This window comes from Bactrocera dorsalis, chromosome 2, assembly GCF_023373825.1.
Source record: "Bactrocera dorsalis isolate Fly_Bdor chromosome 2, ASM2337382v1, whole genome shotgun sequence".
NCBI classification, from domain to species: domain Eukaryota; kingdom Metazoa; phylum Arthropoda; class Insecta; order Diptera; family Tephritidae; genus Bactrocera; species Bactrocera dorsalis.
In genome coordinates, this window is record NC_064304.1 from 4,696,682 (window position 1) to 4,719,987 (window position 23,306).

The 23,306-nt window shown below is 32.4% G+C and overlaps 1 protein-coding gene across 17 annotated transcripts in view; it reads right to left on the reverse strand.

The window, feature by feature from the left end:
* The window catches only part of LOC105225842 (RNA-binding protein Pasilla), a 109,715-nt gene that overhangs the window by 51,806 nt on the left and 34,603 nt on the right, over positions 1–23,306 (reverse strand). For 15 of the 17 annotated variants that reach the window (XM_049448157.1, XM_011204497.4, XM_049448160.1 and 12 more), the window contains one exon: positions 15,190–16,488. The exons of the other annotated variants lie outside the window; for them this stretch is intronic. Coding sequence is in view for 4 of the 15 variants with exons in the window: in XM_011204497.4 (XP_011202799.1) it covers positions 15,190–15,307 (118 nt within the window). In the remaining 11 variants the exon portion in view is untranslated. The remainder of the gene's footprint in view (positions 1–15,189; positions 16,489–23,306) is intronic. 17 annotated transcript variants of the gene reach the window in all.

Consider the following 23,306-nt stretch of genomic DNA (forward strand, 5'->3'; position numbering starts at 1 on the left):
ATGTATGTGTGTAGAGATAATATTCATACTCTTAAAAACTGTGTATTTATTATGTACGCAAACAGCTTATTTTTATGAATTTTAAACGTAATTCTCAGCTAGTGTGCTACAGCTATTTGTGTGTGAGTGTGTGTGTGAGCACAGAGACTTAATTTTGTATTAAAATTTTGTGTGAGTTGTTTGCGTATAACTTAGCGCTATAAAAAAAAACAACCTGACAGCCGCTCACTTTTAAGTTAATATGTAGAAACCTTTGTAGCTAATCATTTGAGACTCTTAAAGGCGTCTTAGCCAAAACGCTACTAACTAAAGAGTAATAAACGCATCTAAACAGCTTTATTAATTGAGCTTGAAAATAGCACAAAAACAACAAAGCAAAATGGTAGGAAGTCAATTTGAAATCATACAAAGACTTTATTTATTTGGCAAACTTGCTTAGAAGCCGTTTTGTATGTGTATAGTCGAGGTTGGCTTTAAGAAATAGAAATAAATATTTAAGTTATTATTTTGAAGATAGAGTGGAAGCAATTTACATATCTCTTTAAGAGTTGTTCATAGTCATTGCTAGCTTCAGAGGTCTGAATATTAAAAATATGATACAACTAAAGATAAGCTTGTTATAGCTATAAAATTAAAATTGAAATTGAAATTAAAATTTAATTTAAAATTAAAATAAAAATTAAAATTAAAAATAAAAAAAAATATTAATTAAAAAAAATACAATTTGAGTTAAAACTAAAATTAAAATTTAATTTAAAAATTAAGTAAAAAAAAAATTAAATTTGATTTAAAAAAAACTAAAATTAAATCTAGAGTTAAAATAAGAAATTAACAATTACAATTTGGATTAAAATAAAAAATAAAATTAAAACTGGAATTAAAATTATAATTAAAACATTTTTTTTATGTAAAGCAAATTAAAACTTATATTAAAAAAATTTCAAAATGAAATTAAATATGACAAAAAACTAAGATTTGTATTAAAAGATGCTGTTGGACGCAACGTTACGGTGAATGGCGATCGCTATCGTTCGATGCTAACAAACTTTTTGTTGCCAAAAATAAAATTAAAATAAGAATTAAAACATTTTTTTAAAGCAAATTAAATTTAAAACTGAAATTAAAAATAAATTAAAAATTAAATTGACTTAAAACTAAAAATTTGAATAAAAATTAAATTAAAAAAAGAAATAAGAAAGCATTTTTTTAAGCAAATTAAGTTTAAAATTGAAATAAAATCTAAAACTTTTATAAAAAGCAAAAAATTAAAAAAAAAATTAAAGTAATAATTAAGACTTTTTTGTGTAAGCCCAAGTGATTTCTGAGTTCAGAGACCTGATTATCAAAAATTTTATACAACTAAAGATTAGCAAGTATAAAGCTATACAAATCGGTCAAAATGGACTAATACTGGCAAATATTTATAATAAATTTCAATACGAAAGGAGTGTAATTTCCTACTTTTATTTTTAAACGAAATTGCAGCTTTGTAGAAAGAGAGAAAAAGTAATTTTCTGACAGACTAAAATTTGCATACGCAACAAATAGAAAAATAAAAACAGCAAACAAACAAATAACAAAACTGCTTCATATATTTCATTAAAAGAATGATTTGTATAATTGCCTTTTAATTTTATATTAAAAAAAAATTGTAATTTTATATGGCTTCACGCTTGCTGAAAACTAATTTAGAAAAGTGGTTTCGCTGCAATAACGATATCAAATAATTATGAAACTCTACAGCTACGTGCAGTAATTATACGTCGATGTGCACATTAGACTTGGCTCCAGCTACAAAGGTTAATTTTTAGTGCAATTAAATAACTTTATCACGCAAATTGCAACTTAAAGCGCATTAATATTATATAAACCTATAATTACTTTCAATGGAAAAGTGGAGTTTGCATTTTGAAGTAAACAGATAATGCAATTGTGGGGAAATAGCTTAATTAACTGGTATTATATAACGCAATGTTGAATATTTTTATATGCTAGGTGGAGCGCAATGAAGATAAAACGAAATAAATAGTGGAAATGTAGCACAAAGTCTATATTTACTCGAAAGAAGAGCGATACTGACAAATAAAACTTTATTATCTGGCAATAAGTCAAAACTCACCATCCGCCGATGCATAAAATTATATCTATTATACAACCTTCTATGACCTACAATTTAAATAATAAATCATCCGCCCGATCTAACAGGCACATACGCTACTTGCATTAACTGCGAAACTTTTGTGTTCAAATACTGAAAAAGGCGGTATTTAGGCCAACAGGACGTATACGTATCATTGCTTTTCCTTTGTGCCGACGTGGCGTATGAGTGATTTTCGACAATGCGCACAAAATAGCAGGGCATTGATATCCTTGTATGTGTGTTACAATAGGGTAAAGTATATCATCAATAGCGCCTCAAATCCACTTCACCTTGTCAGCTTCGACTTCTTCTTCTTCCCACCCACGTACCACACGCTGGCGGAGCAACACTGTCGTTTTCAAAATCACAAGCAAGCGCTTAAATTATGGCCTGGCAAACGAAAAGAAGCTGCAATGAGCACACAAACGCACAATACACAACTACGAACATGCGAAAGTAAGCAGTGAAGACCTTCAGAGCGGTAATTTATGCTTTATGAGCAGGTGTGTATGTGTGTGTGCGTGCGCGTTGCAGTTTTCAAGGATCAAAATCCGCACTGCGCAAAACCACGGCTAGCGCGCACATGTCTCGGCATACGTCTACATACATACTTACATATGCGTGCGAATGTGTACATAAGCACATGTGAAGTGCTGCAAATGGAACGTGGTAAGTGCCCCAGCGGACATGTGTGCAACACTGCAGCTAAAGCGTAGACGCAGAGAAAGCAGAATGCCAAAAATTCGCCTTCAGAGGAAGAGAGGAGCGCCCCATACACAGTGAGAGCTATGCGTAACTGAGATATGTTGCTGCTCTGTGGTCAAGCGGAAGCTTCAAACATGGCAACATGCAGTGTATAGAGGTCGCAATTCATGCAACACGCAACTACAACAACAAAGCCCAAAGATATCGAAGCAGTATTGTCAAAATTTAGGTTGACCAGCAGGCGAGTACTCGTATTCAAAACGCGATGCGATGTGTGTAACTGCAATCAGTGGCACATTTGGTGGCACCCATATACACACACACATGCGTATACTCACTTCGTTGGACATTTTTCATAGACACATTTTGTCGCATTACACTTGTCACCACATTCGCATTGGGCGCTTGCAGTTTTGCTCGTTTTGCAACCATGTGACCTACTTATGCTCGGCTGCAGGCGCCAAGTGTTGCTGGACAAGGGGTGAGGTGGAGCGCATGTTCTATGCAATGCAGCACGCCGTTGGTGGCTGCAACCAGCTGCACACGTGGCATTTTCCGGGTCTCCTTTTTGCAGCATTCGCGTCCTGCGCATAAGAAAATGCACAAAGCAAACAGAAGTGAGCGAAAAGCGCCAAAGCAAAAGCGAGAGGAAAAGAGAGAGTGTGTGCAAAATATTTCACATGAGTTGTAGCCGTCTTGTTCTGTCTCGCTTGTTCGGTCGCTTTGGCAATGGCAATAGAATTGTAGTCGCAATGTCAAATAGCAGCGACGAAAATAGAATTGCAACAAAAGCAACAATCAACAGACATACATACCTACATATATCTAAGGGCTTACAGCGGACGAACTAGCACACATAGAGGCATGTAAATAAACATGGGTGGTTGTGGCAATGCATAGCAACGCGCATTGCAATTAAAAGAGACCCCGCACTTTTCTATATAGAAGATATACATATATAAGTATATATGTATACATGTCTGTTTGTATGTCAGTTCCTGTGCAATGTTGCGTGTTGCGCAGCCGATTGCTTTGCTGCAGCTATAACCAACGTTGCTCTGCCTTGCACACCAAAGCAACCACTTTGTAAACGTCCTTGAGCACACGCTGCCGCCCCCTCCGCAGGCTCTAACAGCCCGTCGGCGCTTCGCATATAACATGCTCTTACTCGCTAATGGAAAATAAATCGGTGAAGCAGTAAAAAATAACAACATATACAAAACACATACATATATATAATAAAACTTGGTAGGAAGGGCAGCTGGGGGAGCTGGGGGAGCTGGCAGCGCTGCAGAAATGTTGCAAAGCCCAAATAGCTTTGGTCACGCATACAAATGTTAACAGTAAGCTGTGAGTGGCATGCGACAGGCCTTGCCACGTTCCTGTGGCCAACATATGAATATCGGGCATTATGCCAGCTCTCTGCTGACCGTTAGCCCAACGGCTGAAAGGCGTAAAAATATTTAATTATTTATGAGTGTTAATATGTGAGCGTGCACTCGATACAGCTGCTTGTTGTTTTTTAATGGATTTTCAAAAAGAACAAATTTCCATTTTAAGTTTTAATTTTTTTCAGCTTAAAAGTAATGTAAATTTCGATGTTACTTTTAAAGTATACCATACATTCATATGTATATACTCGTAAATATAAATTTGAGGTTTTGAGTAGATACATAAATTGGTACAACCGAAATACTAGAAAATATAGCAGGGCTCAGTATAAATAGTACGTAAAACATCGCAGCAGCGAAAGGAGAACTTTCAGAGGTTTGGTTCAGTATATACTCCCTCCTTCGCTTAAAAAAGGATTTATAGCCTAGTAAAATTGTTATAAGCAGTATATCTAAATCACGCTTCTGTTTAGCTCTACTATCTTCTTTAACAGTAGCCTCCTTGAATCATGAAAGCGCTTTACACGAGATCGCAAACTTATTTCTTCTCCTCTCGTAGAATTTGAAAAATCGTTTCCATTTCGAAAGGTAAAAGTTTTCAATCTCTTTTGTCATTAATTGAATAAAAGAAATTCCACAACATCATTGCTTTGATTTTGGAAAGAATTCGAATCTATGATCGAACCATTAAAAGTCACGTGTGACATCCACCATGCTAAGATTAGCACAAATCCACCAGGTGTATAAGACAATTCTTTAACGAGCACCAGATTTTGTTCCGAACGCAGCAGATTCTAATATTCAAATATATAATACATATATAGATTTGACCTCGGTTACCGCTATGCGACTTAGCAGCACACATAAACGATTTCATATTGTGCTTTCAGCGTCAAACAAAGCCAATGCAATACAAAATACTTTCATTTCATATGAATTTTAAAGTTCTAGTGAGGCGTTTTATTATTCGCATTGCTTTTGTCGAACTTAGAACGTTCATATATGCTCTTTAGCGCAACGATTTTCACTATTTTTGCGATGAAAGTAGAAACTAGAGGAGAACTTGTGAAACAAAAACCTTTTATGCATTTTTGCAGCACACACACAATTGCACATATGCATTCAAGTATGTGGAACAAGTGGCCGCACTGAAATAAAGTGCAGAAGAAGAAGAAGAGAACAATGAAAATAACTTGCTATGTACCTACATATCTACTTGTATATAAAATCAGCAAATTTGTTTGTATGCCAAATATATGCATATATACATAAGTATATAATATACATACATATATACATGTGTTTGTATGTACATATATATTTACAATCATTCTTTCACTTCACATTTGCATACTATTCTAAACCGCGTATTGTGTATTTACAATTGTTGTTGTTTCTAGCTTCTAGCGCGTCTGCAACAATGCAACTTAAATATACATACAAAGAAAATTCATAAAAAATAAAATAAATAATAGCTAGAAATGGAACTACTTGAAAAAGTTTGCTCGAAAATAATCTACTGTTACTGTGTTGTGTAACTGTTATCTTCAAGTCTTCGGCAAAAATATTTTTATGTAATCATCTTCCGGAGTGTCTGGAAAATAACTGCATTTTTGTATTTACAAATTACTTAATCAAATGCAAAGTGTTGTTATTAAAAGTGTTCAAATTTTTATTAAATTGTTGTTTGTACATACTTTGGTTAATAATTATTTTCACATTTTCTAATATTTTCTGTGAACTTGATATATCAATACTTTTTGACAAAAAATTATCGAATAATATTTTTTACTTTCTTTGCTGATTTTCATCTATTTTGAGGAGTACTATTTTATATAGAAATTCTTTTTAATTTTTAATTCGACTTTTATTTCATTTTATTTTTTATTAAATTTAATTTAATTTTAGGTAATTTAATTTAGTTTAATTTTATTAGCTTTTATTTTATTTTAGTTTATTTTATTTTTTTTATTCTTTTTTTTTATTTTATTTTATTTTTTTTTTCTTTTATTTTCTTTTATTTTCTTTTATTTTATTTTGTTTTATTCAATTTTATTTTATTTTATTTTATTTTATTTAATTATTTTAATTTAATTTAATTTTATATTTTTTTATTTTATTTTATATTATTTTATTTCTTTATTTTGTTATTTCCATTATGTTTTCTTCTTATTTATTTTTGTATTTTTCCAATCTTGTTGCCTAATATTGCAACAACATTTCTGAATTGGTGTTTCTATCTTATCAGCAAAATTTTCACACACACACACTCGGTTAATTTCAACTACACCGGCCTATTATCTCGTCATGTCAAAAAAATCTCGCATTAAGCACACACATACATATATGTAGTACATACCTTTAGTATATATGCCGTATTTAATTCCTGACATTATCTCCGACTACTTGTGCTAGTTCGGTTTAAGTGCCTCAACTAAAATTCGTCCCATACTTGCAAGTCATATCTCCTTGGTGTCCCACTTGACAAACGATTCAGAGCCCACAAGCAGAAGCGTTATTAAAAAATACATACACATATGTACATATGTATATATACGCTGTGTGGTCTGGGTAATGGGTCTTATCAAACTTTGAGGTCAATCGCGTTATATCTCGATCTTTTTCTATTTATCACCGTGAGCTTGCAAATACACTTTGTTTGATAAACAGTAAAGCGGAAGAGAGAGAACACGCTAAATACCGTTTTAATAGCTGGCACTCATGGTTGGATAAAGGAGAAGGGCTTTTAATGAGTTGTTGTCGAGCTTTGGTGTCTGAAGTAAAAAGTGATTTTATTATAATTTTTTTTTATTCCGTAAACAATGTGACAAAATGTGTTTGCAACTTTTTATGGTCGCGCTTTTCTCAATTTTAACGGTCGAAAGCAGTATTTGTAAATTTGAAAAGCTTCTATATGAGCGAAAGCGGAGCGTATTGTTTCAATATAATATTTGAGAATGCTAATCGAAAGTGGGTTCTCAGTAATGGGCTAATGGCAATTCTTTGCTAAGGTGGTCGTAAATAAATCAATATTAAATATTGGCTTATGAATCAAAATTCCTTTTTGCCATTCAAAATATTTAGAATTTTTTTAGTACGAAATAGTCACATCCAATTTTAAGGTGAATTTCGTCACTTACACATAAGTGTTATTGAAAAGTCATGTGATATTCGGTGCCGATAAAGCAGAAGACCTAAACTGTAAACTGAAAATCCCCATAAAGGTTATTTGGTAATAAATAATAAATAATCATTACACTGTGCAACATTCGACTGGGAATTGCACAAAACCAAAAAAGAAATTTCTCTGTTTTTGGCTGTTAGCCTCCAAAGTCGAAATATGTGAATTTCGAAATTGAGTTCTTAAAATATTACAAATATGTACACCATAATTGCTTTCTTCTCATTTCAGTGGTGTCAAACTTTTTTCAGTCAAGCTTATACGTCAGATGTAATGGGGATTCAAAGTCGAGACAGTATTTTTTGAAGATATTACTCTGACTTTGGCGAAGAAAAGTACATACCTGTGGTTTCATATAGTGTTACATTGTTTGTCCGCGATGGACTCCTTAGACCAACTTAGAAGATTCATAATTAAAATATGCAGTGAATACTCTATTAAATGGACACTCTATTAGCGGATATCTCTATTAACGGGACAGAAAGGCTGGTCACTAGACATTGAGAAAGCAACTTTAAATTCGTTATTTTTTCCACTGAAAGTATTTGTATGAACATATTCAAAATTAAACCTCAAGTACAATCCCTTGGATTTAATTAAAATTTTCACTGTATTGAATACTTTATTATATGAATAATAGTGTACCACAGCAACGCATTGCCGAGTCCCCTAGTAAAGTTATAGTTATCACGAACCCAAAGCATAGCGTTGAGAATTGTGATTGCGTAAACTCATTTTTGTACATAATCTAACAACAACTTTTTTAAACAAGTGTAAAAATTTGTGATTTTATGATTTCACTTTGAGTTATGACAAATTGTGAGTCCCCTAACTCTATATAAGAAATAAAAAATATTTTAAGAATCAGATATAGTCTTCGTACTTTAATAAGCTATAAAAATTCCGACTACAAAAAGATTGTATCTGAAAACTTTCTGAATACCGCCAACAATATTATGTCTCCAACCAAAATCGATGAAACCCAAATAGACGTATTTATATATCATATTGACATCATTTATTAGGCATTGAATGTCTAAGCAACGCTAATTTTATGCATACCATGACAATAGAGAGGCACACGCATACAAACTTCGCTAAACATTCACCGGCCAATATCGCCTAGTTTTTGCCCGCCACATCAAGAGTCTGAACTTGACCCCCAAACACGATATCTTTATAGTACAACTTGCCACTCACATACATACTATATATAATTATGTATATTTAAATCCGCGTATTTGCATACAAGTCGCTAATAAGCAGCTGTATGCATGTGTGTACATCTACACGAATACCTGCGCATGTGTGTGTGTGCGAAGTAAAGTGCAAGGCCTCCAGTAGCAAAACTCGATAAACTTGAACTTTGTAAAATGTGCAGTCATATGAGCAGAAAATAACAGCAACAACAACAACAACAACAATTGTTAAAAAGCAAAGAAATTGCAAACACTTTGCATCAGGAATGTCAGCACAGCAAAAGAGCAAAAACAACAAAAAAATACCTAATAAATAAATTAGTGGCTTGAAGTTGAGGTTTTTATTGAGTTTGCCACAAAGCATTTTCAAGAGCACTCGCTCGTATGTATGTTCGTATGTGTATGTATGTATGTGTAAGTATTAATTCGAGCGATAATTCGCGTACAAAGTGCAAATGATTGGCGAATCAAAGCAAGTGATTAGGCGTATAAATATTTATAGGTTCTTACTCGCTGACATATAGACATAGTACATATATGTATATATAGTATGTACATATTTATAAATAGACAAAGAAATATTGAGTGTGCAATATGCATTAGGAATGCCTTTATTTAATTTCAAACTTTGTATGCAGTGACTTTTTTATTATTTTTAAATTTTATAAAAATTATTAAAAAATCATGCTGAAGAAAAATTAAAAACAAATCACAGCAAGATCAAAAAAGAAACAAAAAAATTAATTTCGATTTCAACTAAATTTTTTTTAAGAAAATGTTTGACAAAATTAATCGACGGTTGTTCAAATGAATAAAACACGACGGGCGTGAAATGCCGTGCGCGAGCAGGTTTTTTATAGCCACAAACATGCACACACGTATATACGAGTATGTATGGGTGCACAGTCATGCATAGCAATATCGTTGTTGCATCATTTGTTTCGCTGTTGGCGAAATTAAAAACGCAGTAAAACAAGTTGTGTCGGATTAAACATTTTTTTTTTTTTTCATAAATTATATTAGTATTAGTTTATTTATATTCATATTCGTTCGTAATGTGCAATACTCGTAATGAGTGAAGATGTACCCGTTAAACTGGCTGCCAGGCGGACATTCTAAAACGCAATAACTACTGAAATTAGCGAAACTCTAATGAAATAGAATCTGAAAAAAATCTCAAATAACAACAACGTAAGAAATGCTGTGCAAAAGCAACAACTGAACGACAGTATTGAGAAAATGACATCATTATTGAAGCGCTGCAAACGATGTTGAAAGTAGCCATCAGCACGATGCCCAGCAGGAAAATTTACTTTTTTATAAAATGTGGGGAAAACTGTAAACATTTTTTTGAAATTTTTTCTCTTGTAATTGGACTTCTTGTGTGCTTTCACATATTTATATTTTTTATAACTCAAAATTTCTTAAAAAAATTTAATTAATCGGTATGAAAATAAAAATTATTTATCATCCAAGAATACATAAATATATTATTTGATGATTATTTAAAAAAATTAAAAAAATGTTTTTTTAGTAATAAATAATTACAAATTTACTGTTATGTTTTTAAAACTTTTTTATAATATTTAATTTTTAACAATGTTTTTAATTTATTTTTTATGGTATTACTTAAACATTCATAAAAATTTTTGTCATAAGTTCGTTCTAAATTCTGAGCGTGCTAAACTCGAATGTAAATTTTTTGCCGATAAATATTTTTTTTTATAAATCTTTTACTAAATTTATATTATTAATTTAATTTTTTTTAATAATTTATTAACTTAGTTAATGTTTTTGCTGATAATATAATTTTTTTATTTATTTTTTATTTTAATTTTGTTTTAAATAAGTTTGCTACTTTAATAAATATGAACATGTAATAAATAATTGTAAAAATTTCTTAAGCAATTCATTTATTTTTATTAAATTATCGACTTAATAAATTTTTTGATAATAATTAATTATTTTTTATTTTAATTTTTCTTAATTATTAACGTGAAAAAAGCCACATATTAAAAATGTAAAAAAATTTGGCTATAAAAAAATTTGGTTATTTAATAAATATGTAACAGAAATTTTATGAATACATTTTCTCACATATTTTGACTAGTTGGCCTATAGTTCCAACAGTTCCAACATCAATAATAACCACAAATAATTTATTTACAACACATAACCCATAAGAAATACAAAAGAGCCTGTAGTGACTACTTTTTCCTGCAGTGTAGCTTATAGTCCAAATGTTTGCAGTAGCATCAGCGGACTACTAATCGCCAATACACATAAAAATTAGCTCATTAAGCACATATAAATACTCATATAAATAAATATATATGCAACTGGCTTAAAAATAGCCACGAAGCGCTGATAATCCAGGGTAAAACAGCTAATCGCTTCGCAATGGCGTCTTTGGAGGCAGACAATAAATGCGATTATTGTAACAAAATTTATTTAAATGAGCAAGAGCAAAAAGTTAGCGTGACAGCGCAGTGCTTCGTGCACCAGTCAGTCATTCGGTCAGTCAGTCAGCCGATCAGTCAGTTAGTCAAGCAGTCAGTGGGTCACTCAATCACGCGTTTGCTAAGTTGTCAATAAATGCATGTCAGGTGTAATGTGTGCTTGTATGAGTGTACTTTTTTTTACAGACGTTTGTGCTACAACTTCATTACTAAAGCTTATTTAAAATGAAATAATCCTCATGCAACGAAACCGTGAAAAAATACAAGTTGAAGTCTCGTTTGCCTTGTTAGAGTCTCGATTTAATTACTCATTATTGTTTTATTATCGATAATTAAAAAATCTTAACCGGCATTGAGCACGTAGTTACTTATTTAATTGTATTCATTCATGTTCTTAGAAAATAAATAAAAGTAATGAACATTATATGCATAATTATATATAAAATATATATGTATATATGACTCAGATTGATATATGTATATATATAAATATATATGTGGCTCAGATAAATAGTCTCCAAACTCTGATCCGGTGCGAAATCACGTTGCACATTTTTCAGTTACCAGAAAGATAACCTAAACTTATACAGAGATTACTCAATCGTGATTTATGTTGAATCGGGCAACAAAATTTTGTTTTTGCAATCAAGTTTGTCTTCATCCACCAGTCTGAAGGAAAAACTGTTTAGAAAAAAATTCCCCCAAAGCCATTTAATAACAATGCTAACACATTAACTGTCAAAATATATGCGATGCTGAGAATGAATATTTCCAAATATATTAGAGAATTTTGAGTGAAGCTGGTTTCAGTTTTCACTTTTATATAATATTAGTTTTCAATCCTTTTACTCATTCCACTATCTTTACAGAATTAAACCAGCATAAGGTAGCAAATAGGATTTTCAAATTTTTACCGTGCAGCTTTTAGTTACTCAAATCCAAATCTAAATTTACATTCTCCTATTCTTTAAGCATCACACACTATAGAAATCTCACTTTCAACACTTCAACCATTCATCTTCACCCAAAAATAGCTGAAAAGCCTTAACCACAGCGAAGAGTGTCCACTTCATTCACTTTTCTATGGCACCAGAGCAACGTAAGCTTTCGTGGCACAGCTATAAGGTGAAAAAAAAAACAAAGCCTAAACAAAAGTAGAATAGAATGGAATATGTTAAGTGCCTGCGAAGATATGCAAGCACTTTTCGTGACAACAATAGCAGAATGAAAAAAATTTGACGGCAACACGTGATATGGAGGGTGACAGGTGTTTGGGTCACACAACAACTGGAAAATGTAGTTCTATACTAGTGTGTCTGCAGGGTGTACATATGAAAGCAATAAGCATCACATGACATATTTGACATTTTTTACCATAAATGTATAAATATGTGGCAGCACCAATAGCGCTAAATCATGTCACGAATGTAAATGCGTGGAATTTTAAATAACTTAACATGCAACTGACTGACCCAGAAAATAATATAAATTTTAAATAAACTTTTGAGCTTTTAATTATACCATATGAAGCAAAGTTTGTCAATAACAAAATTTTTAATAACTAATTAGTGCCCTTTTATGCGTCTTTATTCTAGGTTTGGAGTACTTTCAATTATCACAAATTATTCACCAAGTTTTTAACACTTGCCTTCTCTTTGAATAGAAAATATTTTTTTCGTTGCTACAAACTATACTTTTTATTTGCTTACAATAAGATTTTCTTGCAACAAAACAGCAACTGATTTATATAGCAGCCTCCCCTTTTTGCTGTGCTTCACAATAACTCGCCCTTTCCACATTGCACTGACACTTAATTATTCTGTTGCCTTCATTTTCAATTGCTTATGTGATGCCTTCAAATATTTATTGTTTTTAATTGCTCACTACTAGTTGTTAAATACATGGCAACATGTGAAGAGCATTGTTGACGAGCGTGTTCTCGTTGACTTTGAAGAACACCGAACGTCAGTCAGTTAGTAAAAAATGTATTTTATTGTATGCATATACATATTCTTACATATATTGACACTTCATACTCTAGAAACAACAGCGAGCGAGATAAAACTAACTAGTACATTAACTGGTATATTTCGGTGTAGTGCTAGTCGCTATCAATGAGTAGCCTCTGGTGATATCAAGCATGTTTTAAGTGCCAACGAAATTAGTTTTTCTCATTTGGTTTATGTTAAGTCGATACTAGACACTTTGGACTTTGCATTTTTTAAGAGAAAATTGTTAAAGGCGCATTGACAAAGGACTGTCAAAAAAACCATGCCAAAATAACCCTTGCCATGATAATGAAGAGCAGTTATATAACAAGAAAGCCTAGAAAACCCTGCTTCCAAATTAACAGCGCCTCATGGATTGAAGTTTTTAAAATTGAAAAGCAAACCGCGACGCTCCCATTTAAGTACATATAATCCAATTATTTTACCTTCGGAAAAGTGCAGCAACTCTACATAAATGCGCACTGCGTTACCCCCATTCCTCAAACAACATAAATTAAAAATATACACATTGCATAAAGTTCCGCATAATTAGCATTAAATTTGGCAACCTAAGTATGTCAGCATTGGTCACCCAAATGCAAGTAGAAGAAGACTGCAGAAATTCATTCTTAACCCTTATTGCGTACGACATTTGGACAAGCGCAGCGTTGTATTTGTTTCCAACCAGAGAAATGAGGAGAAGCTTTTATTGCTGCTTTAAATCACAGAGAAAAAGTTAGGAAAACATTTAGAGCAACGGGACAGTATTTTTAACGACAGCATGTGAGGCAATCACAACTAATTGGACAGTGATATGGAATGAGCACTTTGAACCAGCACTATTTTGTAGTACTTGATTAAGAGTAAGCCATCGAATCACCTACTGACTTATATACTAATCACAAACTAAACAAGGCAATTTACATATGTTCCACGAGTATCTTCGTGTTGCATAAATCTTATTTACAAAGCAGTAGAAGTTTAAACAAAGCAAGCTTTTTATGTTTTATATAACTTTAAGTATACACACATATATTACAGGTTAATAAAATTTAATTCCTATTTAGCAGAGATAGGGTTCTCTGTTGTCTGCTCAACTGTATATACGACGAGTTATAAACTCGAGTGTATTTTAATGTTTGGAGGCATTTATTTTCACAATGCCGTTATAGTCATAAATCATGTATATAATTTACGTAATTTATGCTTGATGAAGCGTTAAATTATATAATTAATTATATATATTTCTTAGATTATATTAAAATGAGTTATTTCATTCGAGTTATACACACAAAATGATGTTAAGGTTTTTGTCAGAAAATTAAGCTCACTTTTTGAATTGAAGCAAGTTTTAGGCGTGAGAACATCAATTACTTATAACTCACAACATTTTATAAAAGACAAGAACCTCACGTTATGTATTTTAACGAATGATTCCTGAGCACTATACATATATGTAGTAGACGGGACTACGCGAGAGTTGAAAATTTAAATTTTAAATAAATTTGTGCCCAAATACACCGTTAATTTTCGTAATTCTTTTAGCCCTGCGTTAACATGCTAGAGAACACCAGGTCTCTTCCAAGAGAGTCCCTCTTTCGTCACACTTCGTATTGTTTATATGCAATGCTATGAATGTTTGTAGGAGAGCGCGCTTTTATGAGTGCACTACAATGAGGCGTGTGAAGGCATCACATACTTATGTACATACATACAAATATGGCGGCAGTATGTATGTTGAGACGTTAAAAACATTATCTACATATAGCTGATCTGCGCCCAACTCCTCGAAACAGTTTAATTGCGTTAAAATGGAGCGGATATTTTTGTTGACAAAACATATTGAAATGTTGAGAGTAAAGGATAGATAATAAAAGCGAGAAAGTAGATGAGTTTACATGTGAAAACAAGGAGCAGACAAGAGAGGAAGAGTTCTGAGAAACAAATGTTGAAGTAAACCTGATGTGACAAACAGCGAAAAAAAGAGAGAGAGAGAAAGAGATATAATCGTTTATGGGATTTCCTAATTTTAACGTTCTGATTTGTTACTTTTTTCTAGTTTAACTTGATTTGCTTTATTTTTGGTGATTTTGTAAATGATAGAGGCAATTTTATAAGAGACTTACCGGAACTGAAATGTGAGCGTTTGGTTTGTTCATTTTCCGGATCGGAATCTAGTGGCCTTTTTCTAGAATCGCCGATTTCGGGGCTTGGGCATGTTTCCATAGCTGCGTCTTCGGCCATTTTAACCTGAATTTTTACTACTCGCACTACTAACTGCTCTTGAATGATTTGGTATGTGAGTGTGGTGGTTTTTGGTTTGGTTTCGTTACTGCTTATTTTAACTGTTAGCTTTTGTCTTAATGCTTTTTGCTTTGACGTGCGCCTATTTTTGCTTAATAATTGTTTAGCACGTGCAAATTTTTGCTTTTGTTATTAACTTTTCTTGGATTTGGTTGATTGCTAATGATTGAACTGAGGTGTTTGTTGTGATTGCTGTTTTCTTTCTTTTATTTATTTTGGTCTTTTCCAACTTTTCTATTCACCGTTCGAATATACGATTTCGAAACTGCGTACAATCTTGCTATGGAACGATCTGCTCTGACTGACTTTGACTTTACTTCTACACGCTCCTTACACGCTCGATCTCTGCTTTGACTGCTTGACTGTTTTGTTTTTCTTATTTTTATTATTATTGTACAGCACGCTCTCTCACGCTCCTAAAGATGTGTGTTCAAAACTCGCTTTTGCTTCGTAAGCGCATATGAGCTGCTTGTGAGTGAGGGTTTTTTGTTTTCGAATTTTCTAATTAATCGCCCCCTTGGCCTGCCCAATGTGGTGTCGCAATGATGATTGTTTGCTACTTGAAGCAATTTTGTGGATGCAGAGAAATGCAAATGCGAGACGATTTGACGAGTGATTTTTGCTTTGTTTTGTTTTCGATTACAAATCGATGCGAGACGATGCAATGCAGTCGATGCGTTTAACTATCGCACAGATCGATCAGATCGGCTTCGGATACTCTTGTTTTCAAGCGTTACAGCTTAAATACCGAGCTTTTCGTCTTTTCTATTTTCTTGATTTACTTTGCGCTGTTTCGCACTGTGGCTTACTGTCAATTGTTTGGACTGTAACGCATTGGCTTCGTATCTCGCACCGTTATTCCGATCTGAGTGCGTTTTTATTATGCTTTTGTTTACTGTCAGCGCTATGGTTTTTGGATGCACTGTATACACGATTGACTTGGACTTGGGTAACTGGTAATTTTGCCTGGTCTGATGACTTTGTTGTGATGGCTGATTTGTTTGGTGGCTGTGACGTTCACTGAGGTCTTTTTACTACTTTTGATCTTGTGATCTTGTGATGAGTTCGTCGCTCAAAGCAAATGCAACACGCAAACGTTTATGGGATGCTTTTATTTGGTCCTTTATTTTGGATGGTAGTGGTAGTTGGTGGTAGTAGTAGTTATAGTAGTATATAGTAGTAGTAGTAGTAGTAGTAGTAGTAGTAGTGGTAGTGGTGGTGGTGGTTGTGGTAGTGGTGGTTTTGTGGTGGAATTGAATGTGCGAATCGATTATTTGATTTTTGTTTGTATGAAAAAAGAAAAAAAGAAAAAAATATTTATGAATAAATGCAGCATAATAATAATAACAATAATAAGAATAACAATTAAATACAAGACAACATTTAATAGTAATAAATCGCTGGCGATTTATCAATATTTTTCCGCACAATTATTCATATAAGTAAGTATGTAATTTATGTAATATAATACGATTAATGGTAAACACATTCGATAATCGAATAAATTTTTACAATGAGCTGAAAAGAGGCAGCAAGTAAACAAAAAAAACAAGCCGAACACTAAACAGCAAGTCGATTGATTTATCGATTAGATGACTGGATGGACAAAGCTGACTTAAAAAAATTTACATTCTTATGCACAGACAAATAGTAATAGAGATAGATACATGTAGAGAGAGAGGGAAAAAGAGTAGCGAAGAAGATTTTGTCATGAAAAACTGCAAATTTGTTCGACTTTCGATCGAGCGAAAGACATTAGAATATACCATTTATATTTATCGAAAGCTTTTTCGATTCATGTTTTATTTTTAATGTTTCTATATTTTATTGTCTTGGAACAAGTCCCTAAAATATAAAAAGTTTTATTCAATTAGAGATCCGTGGCACAAAAAAGCAAGCGTTGCTCAATTTCTGTCTTACATTTTAATAAAATGAAAATTAAAAATTTGTTTTCTCTCTTATTAAGTATTTTGTTTTTTTTTTAAGTTCTTGATTCGAAGTCTTAACGTTTTCTAAAAATTTATGAATCTCCTAATAGTTCAACCGTATTTAACAATTTTTATTTATAACTCGCAAATAAATTTAAAAAAATATTCTCTCTAACATTTTCGACTAACGATTTAAAACCACCTCAAAAGTAATTTATTTTTGTTTATTTCTGTACAATTATTGTTTACTTAAGAATATTATCTAACTAGGCGTTTCAAACAATTCGTTCATTTTTAAGCAACTTGCTAATGTCTGAGTTGAAAAATTGTCTGAAACACTTATAACATTCTCGCATAAATGCTCAATATTATATATACATATTTAAGCCACAACTTTCCGATTTATTCTAAATGTTTTGGAATGAGAGTTATTTTGAGTTATACGTATGTATGTATGTATTTACAACAACAAGCAAACACAAAAAGCTGAAAACCCAATTTTAAATTTTGAAAATGTTTCATGCCAATGAATGGATCACCAGTCCAGTTATGAGCGTGTATTGTTAATGCAGTTTCGAACCATTTGTTTTTGAGCGTTTTCGAAAGCTGTTTAGAACTTTCCGTAATACACTAGTGCGTAAAATTAAAGTACTTCAGGGGCTTAACATAGTATGCTTAGATGAAAAATAATTTCCGATCTAAAAAGTATCCATAACTTATACACGATATATGGAAATCGATTAAAAATATCGATAAAAAATTTACAAATATTCTCAATATAGCGAATGTAAAAAATTTAATTATATATCTAAGTGGTTCCAGCAATTAAAAAAAAAACTCTTTTTCAAACTTTACCATTACAAGTTTTTTTCAATTTTTTTTTCAATTTTTTTTTCAATTTTTTAGACAAATTTTTAGAGGATGACTTAACCTTGCAACTGCTGCTGCTAAAACACAATATTTCCGGCTCAGAAAAAAAAACAATCGTGCGCCGAAAACAACAACATCTAACTTCGAGGGCACATTACAAGTGTCGGAGCAAATGCCAGTGGGCGTTTTCCAAACTTTTGGCGTACACGAGTATTTTTTAACAAATTTCGAGTGAGCTAACGCTGTAGAATTACACGAGCGGTGATTTAATTGCTATTATTTCTTGTTTTTTTTTTTTCAAATTATGTGTGGTTATTTTTTCAGCTTAAAAGCTCGTATGCAAATTACTCACACACCTAGTCATAAGAACTGGTTTTTCTCCGAAATAAATACCCAGCTGTCAATTGATTTTGAGTTATCTACTTGTAATAGTAAACAAAATTACAACAATTCGGTAACAAAGCCCCATCAGTAGCGGGTATTCAAAATTGGAGGGCGATGAGACAAGCATTTTGAAATCAACTTTTATATTAAAAAAAAAATAAAATAATTTTGTTGAATTCTTATTCGAAGGTTTAAACCGGTCTCTCATATATTTATACTTCATTTTTTATTGTAATTAATTTCATAACTTTTTTCATTTGTTACTGCTGTGCGCTCGTTGCTTGCTTGATTTGTTAAAATATTTCTCGCATTCTGCTCGCTTGCCGCTGCGCTGTGTTCATCTATAGCTTTGAAATGGCCTTGACCATTGCAAACGACAATGCATAACAACAATAGCAAAAGCAGCGTTGAACTTGTAGAGAAAAATTGCGTTTGCACGAAAAAGAAATTTGAAGATTGTGACTTCGGCAAAGAAAACGAAAACAAATTACGCTTGAACCATAAGAAAAACTGCTTTCAAACTGCGATAAAAGCTTTGCGGTCATATTAAAATTTAAGAAATGAGGAAAAGTACTCGCTACAAAGTAAAAACTAGCACAAGAAAATGCCATCGAAGTAACAATAAAGCTTTTAACTTAATGACTTTTTTCAAATGGTTTTACAATCGAAATGCTCTAGATGTCAGTTAGATAGATTCGCTCTGCTAGTCATCAGAGTATTTGGCAAACAATGAAGTTACTGAAAGTTTTCTTTAAATATATAACCCCGATAACATGTATGTATTTCGTTAACGTGTTAATAATTGTGTTATCGATTTCGATAAAATTCTCGAATAAATTGTGTTATCGATTTCGATAAAATTTTCGATAACACTGTATAGCGATAACAGAATTAAAGATATGCACACGGAATATTTTCGTAAATTATATAACGGCGTTATATCATGTATTTCGTTACTGTGATAATAATTGTGTTATCGGTTTCGATAAAAATTATCGATGACTTTGTAATAGTGATCAAATAATTAAAAGATATGGAGACGGAATATATTGTGTTATCGATTTCGATAAAATTCTCGATAACACTGTATAGCGATAACAGAATTAAAGATATGCACACGGAATATTTTCGTAAATTATATAACGGTGTTATATCATGTATTTCGTTAACGTGTCAATAATTTTGTTATCGATTTCGATAAAATTATCGTTAACTTTGTAGTAAAGATAAAAGAATTAAATGATATGCAAACGGTATATATGTATATGGAAAGCTTAATCTAATTTTACATTTAACTTTATATCGATTTTTTTTCGATAAAAAATTATAGTTATTTTAGATTTGCAAGTTTTATTTTAAATTTTGATACATTATACTTTTGAAAGTTAGATACTAAAATTTTATATTGACACCTGAGTTAGTTTCAAAGTTACAGCTTTCTAAAGTATGGCCACAAAACTCAATCAGCGCAATAATTGATTTCCGTTTTGAGAGATGCTCATTGTATGGGCTATATCTACTAGTAAAATTTTATAATTTTTTTTTTTAATTTTTTCATGTAGAAGACCGGAATCGCTGCAGCAGTAGAGGACCTTTGTTTAGCGCCATCGTAGATTTAATTTTTTTCTGCAAGAGCTTTACTCAAAAAAGCTTTTCTAAGCTACTGTTAAAATTTTATTGCGACAAATTGGGTTATATAACGATATCGACTATAGTTGATCGCCTCAAATTACTGACATGAACGATTTAATTTGATCAAGAAATTAAAATTATACAATTCAATACAATTTTATTTGACGTTAGCGTTTTTAACATAATAAATAATATTTAAAATTTTTTTTTCATCACTCGAATTGTTACATTTGCGTTCCCTAAAATGTACGACGCGCTAATCAGCGCTATTTCAATTACAACGAATATTTATAGCCGCATTTACGACAGGCACCGGAACTTCAGCCCCTGGTTAGTAATAAATTTTCATATATGCCCCTCACTAATGATGCCACTAAATTTTCTGCACCGTAATCTTCGTTTTCAAAGTCGCAATTCAACATGCGATCATTAAAGCGGACGATCATTAATTTATACATCAAAATGGCAACCAGTTTCAAGTATTCAAACTGCTTTTATGAATTGAAAACGAAAACCAACAACAAAGAAAAGCAACGCCAAGCTGCGCACTTGCTCAAAAATCACTAAACAACCGATTAACATTTCAAGCTTTTCAAAAACAACACGAAGATTTGAAATAAAAGCAATACGTGAATTGTTGAATACTGCAGAAGTAGAACCTGTGAGGTTATAGCGGTAAAACTTGAATGCGCTGCCAAGCAAATGCCATAACAAACGAAGATGAGCTCAGAGGTGTTTAACTAAACGCCATCAAAGTATGCTTAGGAACCGTGTAAGCTTAGTAATTGGCTTTGCAAAGACGATAACAAGTAAATATTTAAATTTAAACCAGTTGAGCGGTGAAAAAATCTTTTCAATTAATAAACGCTAATTTACATACTTAGATACATGTAAATGTTATATAAGAACACTTGTAAGCACATATATAACCACAAATGATAAAAAAAATAATAATAATAATAAAGTCCACACCACTTGACACTCATCGCTTTGGCAAGTTGACAAAAAGAGCCAGCAGTAAGCAAAGTAAAATTGATAAAAATAAAAAAGGCAACAATATACCTTTTAGCAAATGCATATTGAACAAAAACAGTGAAATGGTTGCTGTGGCATGCTGTTGACAACACATTGCACCAGAATGCAGCGGCACAAGCAGCCAGCCAAGAAATTCCATGGGCACCACAGCCGCCAAGCTTCCGCAGCGGCAAATAATAAGCACACCTATACACGCACACAGCAACACATACACACGTGTGGTGGCTACGTGTGTGCGTGTGTTCGTGGCACATTTTTCATACTCTTATTACAACAATAAAAGTTCGAAAGTTGCAACGCTGGGTGTTGGCGCCCAACGCTGCGGCTGCTACAACAAGCTGTGTCCTTGAAGCCAAAACTCTGCCAAATAAATATTTTTCGCTGCTCTGCGGCTGTCACAGCCAAAAAATTATTGCAAATATTTTCCCATTTTCAAAATATGCGATGCAGAAAATTTCTAAAAGTCACAATTCAAACTGAACAAAAAAAACAAAAAGTTCGCGCTTTATTAAACGAAAACACATACACACACACACATGCATATTGGATAACGAGTGAGTTTGTGTGCGTGTGTGTGTCTGCTGTCGGCAGATGGCGAAATTGATTAGCACAGAAGCGCCAACTTATCCACCTGACGACGGCATTGCCCAAATTATCGCTTTTGCTTTCGTTTTTTCAATGCCCGCGCATTGTGTTCGTCTGCTTTGCGTTATGATTTGGCTAATTTTCAGCGGCTGTCACAGCGCAACAATCTTTCTTACAAATGAATTTGTAAATTATTAAGATTTTTCGTCACATTACAACCGTGCATTACATAATAATTAGAGAGTATTTGAATGTGTTTGCTTGGGATAAATATAACTTTCAATTTCAGCGCTCTCATTTTTGAAGTCAAAATGGCAAAAAATTTGCATAATCACAAGCAAATGGCACTAACAAAGGGCCTAGCAACTGAAATGCGAAATCTGCATATATGATTTTTATTGTGGTTCACAAACTGTCAGTAAATGCTATTTTATTGTTTCTTTTTATAACGAAAATCGCCAGCGTTATGAGCCTCTTTAGCCCTATAACTTTTGACAGTAACATTTCCGAATTGCAAGAAAAAGCACTCAACTTTCAAAGATGTAAAAATATTGAGAATCAACTTGCCGCCTATAAACTCTTACTTGAACGAGATTTATGAATATTTGATAGCTTTGAGTTATATTTAAGTAACTGCATGAAAAAAGCTCGTCAGGCTAAGAAAATATAATAATAAATATGACATCCTCAACAGTATCAGATCTGAAAAAATCCAAATTAATTTTCCAGTTTTTAAATCATTACAATGCCAATCAAACGAAACAAAAATGTGGCAACTAAACGCTCGCAACTCTCTTTAGCCTGTGTATATGTATAGTGAATCGAAGCGCAAACCAAATTTTCATATGAAAGGAAATGTTTCTAGAGCTTATATAAGGAAATGTTTAGTTATTTATTTCCACTATTTGTCTTTCTTCTTTACTCCGCTTCACTTCAGATAACCTACAAAGCTCAATTGCTTGAATATTGTACTTTTTTATTGTCTAATCAAACTTATATGCTTAAAAATTTTATCTTTTCGAGAGTGCGGTGAATTAAAATTTGAAATATAATGTGCTGTGGTATGCAGGGCACTTCAATAGACATAAATACAAGGTACTTCCCCAAAAGTATTTATTCAGCATGGTAAATAACGTCTGGAATAGCCAGAGCACGCAACCTATGCAACACCTTATACTTTATTAACAAACACAAGCAAGGAAGTTTATTCTCCATTTAAATATTAAATATTGTGTGCTCCATATTTACTATAATGTTTTGTACGATCATTCTGTAGACACAGCTTGTTATATTTAAGTACTTATGTACCACATAAAAAGATATTAATATAAGTATGTATACTTTGATAAAAGTAGTACATATGCCTTCATATTTTAACAATATTTAAGCTTTTTCTCTGAAGTCTTAGAGGGAATTTGATACAATTTATGACATTGTGATAAACCTTGTCGCAAAAGGTTCTTAAGAGAATATATGAACATTTTGCTGTTTTCGTGAATGTTTTA